Below are 12,118 nucleotides of genomic sequence, written 5' to 3'. Positions count from 1 at the left end.
ATTCTCACTTGTGCTCAAGACACTGCACTACTCTTCAGAGCTTTAGCAAGGACTTGTCTAGCACTGGAACTCCTCAGATCTGAGCAAAGTGAGACCCAAACTACTCCCAGTGAGAGTGAAGGTATGTGGATCTCAATTTCTCTTTCCCCATGAGGAAGCACTAACTGTAGTTATTTTCAGAATTTCTGCAGACTGCCACACCAGCCTGAGCTTCCCTCCAGCCATCCCTGAGTGAAAGGAGAAGTGAGGATACAAACCCCACTGACTTACACCACAGTGAACAGAGGTGAGCAAAAGAGAGTAGGCATTCCAGCTTTTCCCTCCTTGCCACTTCACTGACAAGGTCATGGGCATCACTTGCCATTCAGCTTCAGCTGAGATCCTCAAAGAACCACAGAATATGCTGAGCTGGAAGGGACCCATCAGGATGATCGAGTTACAACTAAATGTACCAGTCACAGGCAGCTAGACAGAGGCTGTGTAGCCATGGTTGGTACAAAACCAACAGCTGGGCTCTGGCAAGTGAGCAGGTATCAAAGTGCATCTTCTCTCCTGCTGGGGTATCACCCTTCTCCACAGCTCCTTCCACTTTCATAAGTTTTCTTTTCCAGTATTAAGGGGTTTGAACATTTTGGGATTATTGAAGTGACTGAACTGCTATTGGCCAGAAATGGAACATACTCCAACACAGATGACCCTGAGCCGGAGGAGAACAAATAAAAACTGTATACGTATGGAGTATCAAACTTCAAGTTAAAGCAAGATTTTCATCAAGAGAAATGCTGAGCAGATTAAAATAGAGCACAACAAGGCATGGTAAAGGAAGTGATCACAAAACACATCACAGACTGCAGAAATGTAGGGGAGAGAACCAGTGCTCCTATGCAAATTCCTTGCTTTAGGGATCATTTTAGCATCATCTTTCTAAAGACTCCATGGTTTGTTAAAGAAACTTAGCAAGAGCACTGCCTGACTTCTTGCCTACTTGTCTGCCTTAATAGTTTTGTTAAACAGGAGATTAGTACAAAGCAAAAAGCAAAACAAACCTTTTTGTATTGATTTTGACAACAAAAACTTTTCTCTTGTTCTTTCTGTGACAACACTGTTATAGAGGCTTAGCAGGCCATGGCTCTGTTTCCTCAGCATACAGTTTAGTAGCTTCTCTTCCCTCAGTGGGCTCCCCTCAGCCCAGCATACATCCAAGAGCTCCTTGAATAAGTGCTTTATTTCATCTGCTTGATGCTCCACCTCAAAAGTCACTATACTGAAAGCAGCATAAATTGTATCTACTAGTTCTCTTTTATCTAGTTCAGCTGAAAGCTCAGAACTGCTCTGCAGAGATTTCAAGGAGTCACAAAGAAACTCAACAAAGATGTTTTGTAGAGAGCGATATTGCTGGAGTGAGGAGCAGTGTGTGCCTTGCTCCCCCTGGAAGAACTCCAGCAGGGCTTTTGCCCTCTGGGGAGCCCGCAGCAAAAGCTTCCGGAGAGCTGAAACCACATCCAGACTGAATTTGTGAGAACAGTCATCTCTTCTTTTGCTCTCTGTCATGGACTTGTCCTGCGTGCACTCAAATGCTTCAAACAGCTCCTGGTAGGAAAATAATAAAAGAGTAAGCCTTTTAGTCTCCATTAATATATGAAATTAATTATTAAAAAAATAGAAGGAACTTGGAAGCAAGCAGATAAATCAATTTGGAAACACCATACTACTAAGGAAATCCATTAATAATGGTCCACCTTGTCCAATATATTTCCTAGAAGAGTGGATATGCCTGAATATGTAACAAAATACAAAGAATCCTGTAAAACACGAGTACACTATAAAGACCATATACAAGCAAGGAACCATAGCAGTCCCTTTGGGATGGCTGAAGCACTGCCATACCCTGCCTCTAAGCAATATCCTAATGTAACTGTATCTTGGTAGGTCTCTAAGAGCATAATGATGTGTGGGTTTTTTTTTTCATCCTACTTTTCCAGATTTGTACCATCTATCTACCAATTACATAATCCTCATCAATTTTTAAAATCTGATTAAAACCAGTCAACAGATTCAGAAACAATCTCACAGACTTTTCTTAAGCAACAATAATTTTTCTACCTATCAGAAGCAAACCTACAATTTCAGAACTGGGAAGGGGAATACAAACAAACAAAAAATCCCAATTAACCCACCCAGTAAGAGTTGGGAAGGTAAGGGACAAGCCAGTTGAAAAGTACTCAAGCAGCACTTTTGGCACTCCTGGAATTATGTGAGTGCTGCCTTTGGCCCAAAGAAACACCTCAGAGATTACACAGGGGAGAGGTGGTTGGTGTGCACAAAGAATGCAAGACCACAATACCTTTTCTTTAATATTATTTGCTGGATCAAAATGTAACTCTACCTACCAACCTCCTTCTGACAGAAATTGTGACAAAGATACCAGATTTTTGGATCTCATGTTTCTGTGCAGCACTGGTGGACAGTGTGGACAATGCTGGAATCATTCATGACCTCGGGGGTGAGACGGTAACATGCACAGACTTCTTCACTCATTAACAGACTTCAAGAAGATTTATTTTAATCAACATTCAAGTTTACTTTGCTTGTTTTCATCCTGTAATTGCTAATTCTGTATCCTTAGTGACATACTGAAAAACTTTTCCTAAGTTTAAATAGCCCCTGAATATAGTAAGTTTTAATTTTCCTCTTAAAATATAGACAAACCAAAAAAGAGTATCTTTAAGGAGTTAGAATCTGTAGGACTAGAAGCAACATCTTATGACATTTCACACACCACATCAGATCTGAATCTGTTGTAACTAACATCAAATTAGGACAGTTCTACAGATAGTAACTTTGCTGATATTCTGCTCTATACTTGTTTATATAAATCCATCTTTGCACATTTTCTCTTACTTCTCAAATAAATCAGCCTGCATCTTTTATTTAATAATAGAAAATGGATCCTGGACCTCAGAACACACATCATACCAATCCCTAAGCAATGTCAGCAGTAACAGTAGAGTATCCAAAAAACTTCCAGAAAGGGGGAAAAGGGATGCATAGGAGATGAAAATTAAGATCTCCGAAGAAACAAAAAGACAATACACATACTTTTAAAATGTGCTTACTGACTACAGTCCATTTTGGCTCACAGTGTAGGTTTATGATTATTACAGGTGTCTATGGACTGAAGGCTGTGGCAAGCAGCTGCAGTCAGGACTGACGTGTGTTAAAAACGGCACGAAGAAAAACCTGTTCCTTGCCTGCCTGCAGCCTCCACTCTAGCCAGAGAAATCACTTGCAGGCACAGATTAACTTCACAAAGGAATCTGAATTACACTCTCTCTCAGTTGCCTAGAAGATTAATAACACATTAACATCTCAGGCAGCTGGCAGGAAGCATTAACTTCGATCTGATGAAGCTGGGCATGCTGCAGAACAAGAAGCAATAGGGCATAGAAGTAGCTCACCTTTAGGACTTCCTCAGAGACATCTTTCTGTAGTTCTTCCAAGAACAGTAAGAATTCAGTTTCTCTCTGAAGAGCAACTGGAACAGTTTTCTGAAACCATGTAAGAATAGGAAATATACTAGTCAATTAAAGTTTTATTTACATTAGCATATAAACATAATCATAGCTATTTCATTAACACCTCGAGGCAGATGAAATATCTCTCTGAAGTAACCTAATCCTCAATTAAAGGATATTTCAGTCAGGTTCTGCCCTCACACCAGTTGATTTTATTTATCCATACATTTGGAAACAGACTTCATCAAGAATCACAAAACCATCAGTTCCTCAGAATGTAAAGAAAAAATGCAAGTCTACATAGTGCCAAGGACAAATCACTTTTAAAAATAAGTATGTACATCCGTCATCATCTAAAGCTTATAAAGAATTGTCTGATGCCTGAGCTATTTAATCTTTAATGTAAGAGAGGTGCTGCACAAATGCAGAAGTTGTTACGCTCCTGATTTTCATTTATATGAGTGTGAAAAGCTAAAATGTTAACTTCAAATATCTTTAAAAAAAATTAGTTTTTCTCTTCAGTGTGAATATTACAGTTCTTTTTTGATAAATTTGTTAAATACAAAAGTAGTGCATGTCTCCAGATACCTTGAGAACTTGGGGAAGCCTACATTTAAATAAGCAGCTAGGGAGACATTCTGCACTTGGAAGTCAGAACTATAAGGTGCATTTGGAAATCACCAAGATGTTTCTGTACCTGATTCATGGCAAGCCATTTTTCCAGCACAAGAAGCCAAAGCCATGCAGTTCTTGATGGGCTAGAATTCTGTCCCCATCTACAAAGCAAGGAGCATATACAATGGATTATACAAGGTTGTCTCCATATCCAAGATCCAGGAAAACACTGTCAGAGATAATTTTGATTTTGTATTTCTTTGAGTAAGATAAAAACAAAGACAAGTAAGTAGCCAAAGGAAAAAAATGCAGAGAAACCAGAATATTGGTGCTCTTGCACATCAACTCAGTGACTTCTGCTGTGCAAATAACTGCTTTTAGATAGGCCAAATACTACAGGCATAGTTCCTCAAAACAAAGAAATCTAGTTCTGGTCCAAAGTTCAGTCTGTACAGCTCTCTTTGAGCACTTCAGCAGATTTCGTTGAAATGTGACCACTTGCCAAACACTGCTATTTCCTGTTCTGCCTATTTCTACCCAAAATATACCCAAGAAAAGTGAAGTTTTAAGTCACAGCACCCAAATGCAGCTCTATATCCAAATTAAAAGTGAAGCAATATACTAATTAAACTAAGAGTCCTAATTTCCACCAGCATTTCACATCCTCCATCCACTCCAACATCCCAAAGACTACACAGTTGGGAACATATTCAGTACTGTCAAAGGGACCAGGAAAAGGAGAAAGTATTGTTGCCTGTCCTTTAAAAATCTCAGCACTATAACTAAAGCCTTTAAATGTGATAGCCCAGCTACTAAAGATCAAAAGATTGAAAATTCTTATCTCTCACGTGGCTGTTAGCAATATTCATCTAACCACAAGCCCACCTTCCTCCAGACTCCTTCAGCTGCTGTCAGTGTAAATTGTTTCTTAGAACCTTTACTGAAATGTTACACAAACTTTAATCTGAAGAAGTATCATCATCTGATTAGAGAGGGGGAATGTTCCCTGAAGTGCTAGAAATGTTCCCTGAAGCACTGGAAAGTCACCCTTCATATACACCTAGCTGAAAAAATAAAAAGTAAGAGATAAAAAGTAACTGGGATTGAGTAAAATTGATGCCATTCCAAAAGACCATGTGAGAGAAACGAGAAATCAACAGCATAATTTGAACTTCTTAGAATTGCAGTATTAAAAATTAGGCAACTTTTCAATAGTTGGGAACAAGATAACACTTTAAATAACTATGCCGCTGATTTTGGTGCTTCCATTTCCAAACTAACCGAAGCTCAGTGTCAAAGAAATGTAATTTCAAGAGATGGTCCTTTTCCCTCGGTAAAATCTAACAAAATCAGTTCTGAAATGCTTCCAAGTAGTTTTAAGCTTGTATCAGTCACCACTGTCAGCAACGTAAATGAGCACAACTCGTTATCCCGGTGGGATGGGCAGCCTGCTCAGTTCTTGGTCAGCGATAAGCCATCAAAGTTCAGACACCAGCATCACAAGACACCTCAGCACTGAAGTGCTGCTTCCCTGATTCTACCTGTCTGCCACAGCCAACACCAAGCCAACTGCTGCTCTCCATTTCACATTCAACTCTACGGAACCAGAGCAGTACTTTACTCACCTCACCCCCACGGGGCAAACTACCAGAGCCTGAAGAATTGCCTCCACCTTCCCGGGGCCGTCCCCGTGCCAGCGGCTCAGCTGGGGCACGCAGGCCTGGGCAAGCTCCCAGTGCCCGCGCCGTACGCACTCACAGAAAAACCCGAAAAGACGCTCCAGGGAATCCGCTTCTTCATTCCCGAAAGAATGCATCTTCCCGGGACGGCGGGATGAGCCGGGACGGGTGACACACACGAGGGCGATGCCGCGCTCCCTGGCGGGGCGCTGCGCTCTACGGCACCGCCCCGGCGCCACCGCCCCGCCGCGCCGCCATCTTGGGCGCCGCCTCAGCTGACCGCGCCGCCGGCCGGGCACGCGGGCAAGGCGCCCGCCCATTGGCCGAGCCGGGCCGGAATGTAAATAAACCGCCATGTTTGCTTCGGGCGCCTGACGCCGCCGCCAGAGCCCGGGCAGCGCAAGCCCCGCCCTCACTAACCGTGCCCAGTCCCCGCCCCCACGTGCTGGCCCCGGCCCTTGTTCCTGCCTTTCGAGGCTCTGATTGGCTCTCGCCCGAAGCCCCGCCCCTCAGGCGGACGCAGGGCGCCGTGAGGCGGCTGTGGCGGAGGGGTTGGTGCGCTCGGCAGTGTGTGCCCGTGTGCACGTAAATACACCCACACACCGCCGCAGGGCTGTGCGTACAGGCGTGTGGGGGAGTGTACGTGCCCCCTATACAGCTGTACGACATATAGCTCACTCTGGTACACCTATACATACATATATACACACCCCTATACATATATACAAATATATATATACAGGCACCTACAATGTACACAGTATATACAGGTATATATATAGGGTGTATGGAGCTATATGTAGGTGTATATATAAGGCTGTAAATTGTGTATGTATATATATATATACACATATGTAGTTATGCATTTGAGACAGGAGAGAGTTGGTATCAAGAAATAAATGACGTGGGGTTTGTATGTATTACAGATACAAGTGTCTTACGAGTGGGTTGTGCACCCTCACGCGGACCTTTCCACAGCCGTACCAAACGCGCAGCACGGCTCCCGCTCCCGAGCGGGGCCCGGCGCCCCGGCCCTCACCCCGCGCTCGTGGCGGGCCTCCCGCACACGGGCCCGGCGCAGGCGGAGTGACTCAGCTGCCGGGCTGGGTGGTGTCCGCCCGGTGTTTGCCAGAGATAAGACCCCCCCCCCTCAACATCCTCCCTTTATTCCGGGCTTTTTGTTTGCTTTTGTCCTGACACACAAAACAAAAACTGCTCCGGGGACTGCAGCGGCGAGGCCGGTGTAGGAGGGAGAGCGGTGATGACAGAGGAGAGGTGTGCCAAAGTAAGTGACCAAGTCAGTCCCCAGGGCTCCTGAATGGAAAATGCGGGATGGGAGCTGTGCCCATGGGCATATGCTGGGACCCACCCATAAACTCTGCAGGAGTTTCTACCATTACTTCCTCCATCGTCCTGAGTATTTCTCACCTGTAGCTAGGTTAACTAGGTTAACTAGGTGTCCACACATAAATGGTGTGCGGGCAGTCACACCTCCAAATTTTCTCCAGCCACGCTGGATGAGCTGTGACTCTTGAGACCATGTGGTCGTCATCTGTTCTATTCAGTTCTGACACCCTGTGCCTTTAGTGATGGCACTTATTACAGTGCACCTCTGCACAAACAATTTCTCAATGTGCACTTTCAATTTGGGGTAGTATTTTGTATCTTGTCTCTAGGCAAGGAAGAAGCTTTAGTGGGACATGAGACCTCTGTGAGCATGAACTTCATTTATCCTGAGATCTTTTATGCTTATTACCTGCTTTCTAATTGCTTTATCCAGTTTAAAGTATCCCCCACAGTCAGATTCTTTACTTGATGAGCAGTTTCCTTATGTAAGACATATCAAGTCCTTGATGCATTTCTTTTGTTACAAAGTTCAAAACATACTTGCTGGAGTCACCTATGCACTCCTGCAAGAGTAAATTTACATCATTAACAATTAGTAGTACTGCTGTCATTTTTGAAGGCAAATTTTAAAATTATTCTTCTGATATTGACCATGTTAGGAATTAGACGTTTATTAATACATCTGTGAAGCTCTAAAGGTAGCTGGATGGGAATACCTAAGTGGGAAAATAAATTGTATAAGGTCATCTTAGCAGAAGACACGACTAGTATAATAAAATTGGGAAATGAGGTACAGGAAAAACATTTTTTATCTTGAATTTGTGTGCATATATTGTGCAAGTCTTCTAGCAAAACCGTCTGAATTTTTACCTTGGAACACTGGAACGATAAAGCTCTTTTTATCTCAAACAGGGTCTGTTGTGCCTTGCCTTGGAATATTATCAGTGTTACGCAAGTTTCTAGTAACATTTAGTGTTTTATAGCAGCTTCTTTCTAAATGAATCTGCCTGGGGAGTGATTACATGCTGTAGTATTCTAATATTTACATTTTAAAGCCATTTCTGAAGACGAAACCTCAAAACATCCCTATCAATTGTTTCCAAGGTTTCTCTGTTTAATATTTCTATGTCAGCTGTGGCCTGTATTAGTTCCCCCACTGACCATCAAAGCTGTTAGAGAATTGCTTGGAAAAAGCAAATGTAGCTCAGATCTTTGGGTGCAGCTTGCAACTACAGGTCTCTGTGAACAGGACAAAAGCAGATCCACCAAGAAGCCATTCTTTGCCTCTGAAAGAGTGTGACTTTTCAAAGTCACTGTCACAAAAGGACTGGGATTGCCTGTGAGGATGTGGTCAGCGTGCAGTGGCAGGGCAGCATCTACAGTGCTGCTTTTTGCAGTGGAGGACAGAGCCTGCCTGGCCTGGTGAAAGACTTGGTGGTGCCAAGTTAGCCCACCAAAATCTGGTAGCAAATTTGAGGTAGCAGGACAGAGTAGGTTCAAGCAGAGTCTGCACCACACATTATGCTGCCACAAAGCTTCTCATCTGCTGTGACCAGAGCACCTGGAGTGCTGTTACCAGATTTATTGTGTCATCAGACTGCAAGAAGTACTTTGAGCTGGAAATACTTTTAAGTTATTTAGAACATATGAAAGTAAACCCAGGTTATGTGAAGTGATCAAAGCAGCTGTTAAAGCTGGTTTACCCACAGCATGACCCACTGAAGCCATTTTCACTGTTCCCTGCAGGTGGAGCAGTATGTTGGTGAAATTAAAGGTGGCCTGAGACCAACCATGAAACTCACAGTCATAGGCATGGTACACTCCAAGCCCAAGAGGTAGGTGAAGGGACTGCTGGGGGCTTCACCCTGTTATACATGCTCCTACCTGTCTTCTAAATTCAGACACTTTCTTGGAAGTATGTGTTCTTTGAACGAAGAAAGTCAAACAGATTAACAATTTATGGCCTTATTTAATTTTTCTGCACTCAGACGAAGATTAAAAGGTCAGGGAGGACTTCACTGTTTGGCCTTTCTGACTGCCCTGACAAGATTTTCTACTCCTTGCCCTTATCTAATGTGAACTGGAGGGAACACATAAGTGGCATTTCTCTTTCAGGAAGAGGTGCAATTCTCAACCTGAATCTTGGTTGTCTGTGGGGGGTTGGAATCAACACCGTTTAAAAACCAGTTTTGGCACAGGAGGTGAAGGTTCATTGCTGTCTTTTATCTGGATAACAGCAACTGTGCTCATCATTACACAGTTTTTGCATCCACAGCTATCAGCTCCACTGCTTCCACTGGTGAAGAGTATGCCACAACCTTTTTTAGGACACAAATGAGTACATTTTGAAGGGTTTGATTTCAGTCAAGACAGAGGGAAAGCAACATTAGATATCACTAGCATTCTACTGGACACTGGGGCAGGAAACAAAGACCAGCCAGGTCTCATCCCTTTCTCCAGCTTCTAAGCCAGTGGAAGTCCTGTGTTTCAGTCTGACATGGAACCAACAGCTGTCTCTAGTCTCTATATGCATCTGCCATGTTCACCATGTCCTTTCATATTTCTGAAAGTTCCAGTAACAGATCTTTTTTCAGCTTTTCAGTGACTCTGCTCTGTGATCCAGTGGATGCCAACAAAGATGTTGGGCTGTTATTTACAGTTAACTTCAGTGAGAAATCCATCACCCGAAATGCACGAATTGCTGGGAAATGGGGAAGAGAAGAGAAGACTATTCCCTACTTTCCATTTACAGCAGGTGACACGTTCAAGGTAATTTTTCAGGTATTATGAATAGTGTAGAGAAAAGAAGGGGAGAAAAGCTAAAAGCTATGTATATCACCACCAACAGCCAGCCACTGGCATTGCCAGGTTAACTAGTCTAGTTAACCTGCTGTCTAGTATAGCACAGACAGCAACAGTTTGAGCCCTGATGGGAAAGAGGCATCTCTTTCTCTAATCACAGCTAGAGTACCCACTGGAGCTCTGCAGTATCACCTCAGAAGAGGGTAGGTTATTTATTAGGGGCATTTCAAAAGAACTGCTAGACTTTGTGCTTTGCTTTGTGGTTTCCCGTAGCATTTAGTTCTAAGTCCATGCTATTGGAATGAGCTCTGCTGCTGATTTCCAACAGCCTTCCCTGTCCTTTTCCACTGCAGATGGAGCTCTTATGTGAACACCAGCAGATACGAGTCTTGGTTGATGGACGGCAGCTCTGTGACTTCACTCACCGCATTCAGCCTCTGAACCTGGTGAAAGCTTTGCGGATCTCAGGGGACATCAAGCTTACCAAAGTGGCTTGAAAGAAGGAGACCAGGATATCACCAGAAGACACAGGAAAATGTACTTTCTCAGACATGTTTTGTCTTTTTCCCCCAGCTGATTCTGGAGAGTGGGAACTGTATGTTTTTAATTCACTGATGTGTTTGAGATACACACTTTCTCCCCCCATACACACTCACAGCAATTGCAAAGCTATGGCTGGTCCAGATAAATCTCAAAGCCTTTGCTGAGAAACACTTCTGGCCTCCCAAACTGCAAGATTTATGATGCTATGCAGTATCTCGCATCCTTATGGCTCCTTACCCCCTCAGGCATGCCAGGTGGCAGAGCTCAGTCCTCTGTGCTGGCTGGCTGTTGTTAGCCGTGTGACTACAACTGGGCATTATGCAGGTGGTGGGTCTGAGAAAAAAGAAGCAGGAGATTTTCTTATAAATGAATTAGGGAGTCTGATGGGCCCCAGCAAGGCTCACGTTATCAGGAGGGGATTGCTTTTTCTGGAAGCTCTGCTCAGTCAGCACAAAACCATCTGTGCCTTCCAGCAGAGAGCAATAAATGCCTTACCTACCTTACCCTGTCTCTTCCAGGCAGCTTTTCCAGAACTGAAAGGTTTTGACAGCTGTGGATTTCACAGTCTTCTCTGGACCAGCCCTAAGAAATGGTATCTGCAGCTGAAACTGCACTGCCCATTCTTGTTCTTGCATGTAATTAAAACTACACCTTTGCTAGCAAACTTCTTTACAAGCTCTCTTAAATATTTGAGTGCATGTAAGAGTTGTGCTGTTATTTCATTGCTGTAACTGTTGAGAAAAATCCTACAACATGGCTATTTTAATAAATAAACACGCATTTATCATATTCTGGCTTTGGTGGTGATGGGACTTCTTGTACTTACACAACTCAGAGACCAAAACGTCTGTACAGAAATTAATCCGTGGATAGAGGGTTATCAAATTCCTCTATGACTTCAGGGAAGATATTGAGCATGCTGCCTTTTTGAAGGCTCTAAAAAATCTGGCTGTCAGAAAAAGATACTCAGATAAAACAAGAAGTTTTATGAAAGTAGTGTATCAGCAGCTGATTGGGTGTCTGAAGAACTTCCTACATTCCATTTTACCCTCTGGTGTCTCAGTTTATACATAAACCTAAAATTATAGTGTACTAAACCATTATTTTTCATTTACTCAAACTGCCCTCTGAGAAAAATCACATCTCTAAAAAGCACAGGGTATTCAAATGCACTGGTTTTTTATATTTAATGATATCAAAGACAAGTTTAGTAGACAAATAATGGGAAAAAATGATTTAAGATAGAAAAAGCAATAGTTAGGACTGCTACTATAGTTCTCTGTTCAAATTGTGCTCTAACATAAATGGACTTACGGTAATTATCAGAAGGAAAAGTCTTGCTTTTATGGCTGAGGGATTTCTTCCACTATATTCATTACCAGAAACTGTCTGGAACTTCCACTGGTCTGCTTTGATACTCAGGATCCTGTTCTGACGTGAGCCATTACCAGCAGAAGAGTAATCTATATGGGTGAGGAGCAAGATCCTTTGTTCTTTTCCAGTCTGACAGAGAACTAAATAGTAGAGCAGATGGGTGGACAGACAGACCCCTTGTTTGTTTTGCAATGCATATTATTCTGGCAGCTGGGTTGTGGCTTAGCACAAGATTCGTGTGGT

At 43.0% G+C, this 12,118-nt stretch overlaps 2 protein-coding genes and 1 long non-coding RNA gene across 4 annotated transcripts in view; 1 reads left to right on the top strand and 2 right to left on the bottom strand.

The window, feature by feature from the left end:
- ZFYVE26 (zinc finger FYVE-type containing 26) overlaps positions 1–6,067 on the bottom strand; it is a 47,399-nt gene extending 41,332 nt beyond the window's left edge. The window contains 6 exon segments of the mRNA XM_064424253.1: positions 1,047–1,590; positions 3,459–3,548; positions 4,213–4,291; positions 5,756–5,975; positions 5,978–6,028; positions 6,031–6,067. Coding sequence (XP_064280323.1) covers positions 1,047–1,590; positions 3,459–3,548; positions 4,213–4,291; positions 5,756–5,975; positions 5,978–6,028; positions 6,031–6,067 — 1,021 coding nt within the window.
- Positions 6,068–6,863: 796 nt separating this feature from the next.
- Positions 6,864–11,290, top strand: LOC135303047 (galectin-related protein A-like). 2 transcript variants are annotated; one of them, XM_064424252.1, is made up of 5 exons: positions 6,864–7,094; positions 8,903–8,991; positions 9,751–9,925; positions 10,312–10,495; positions 11,020–11,290. In XM_064424252.1, the coding sequence occupies exons 1-4, from the start codon at positions 7,071–7,073 to the stop codon at positions 10,453–10,455; spliced, it is 432 nt and encodes a 143-aa protein (XP_064280322.1). In that variant the 5' UTR covers positions 6,864–7,070; the 3' UTR covers positions 10,456–10,495; positions 11,020–11,290. The 2 variants fall into 2 exon arrangements, with proteins under 2 accessions (XP_064280322.1, XP_064280320.1); XM_064424250.1 differs by having other exon boundaries at positions 10,312–11,290.
- On the bottom strand, positions 8,724–11,127 carry LOC135303049 (uncharacterized). Its single transcript, XR_010364580.1, has 2 exons — positions 10,997–11,127; positions 8,724–10,834 (listed from the first exon to the last, which is right to left on the bottom strand). It is a non-coding gene; the product is annotated as an uncharacterized LOC135303049 (long non-coding RNA).
- Positions 11,291–12,118: the final 828 nt, after the last annotated feature.

This window comes from Passer domesticus, chromosome 6 (assembly GCF_036417665.1).
Source record: "Passer domesticus isolate bPasDom1 chromosome 6, bPasDom1.hap1, whole genome shotgun sequence".
In the NCBI taxonomy this organism is placed as follows: Eukaryota; Metazoa; Chordata; class Aves; order Passeriformes; family Passeridae; genus Passer; species Passer domesticus.
Note: the sequence above shows the minus strand (reverse complement) of the source record. Positions and strands in the feature narration are given on the sequence as shown.

Coding starts and splice junctions, on each gene's coding strand:
- LOC135303047 (XM_064424252.1), top strand. CDS start 7,071: ATGACAGAGGAGAGGTGTGCCAAA. Junction 7,095..8,902: donor CAGAGGAGAGGTGTGCCAAA/GTAAGTGACCAA, acceptor TGTTCCCTGCAG/GTGGAGCAGTATGTTGGTGA. Junction 9,926..10,311: donor CAGCAGGTGACACGTTCAAG/GTAATTTTTCAG, acceptor TTTCCACTGCAG/ATGGAGCTCTTATGTGAACA.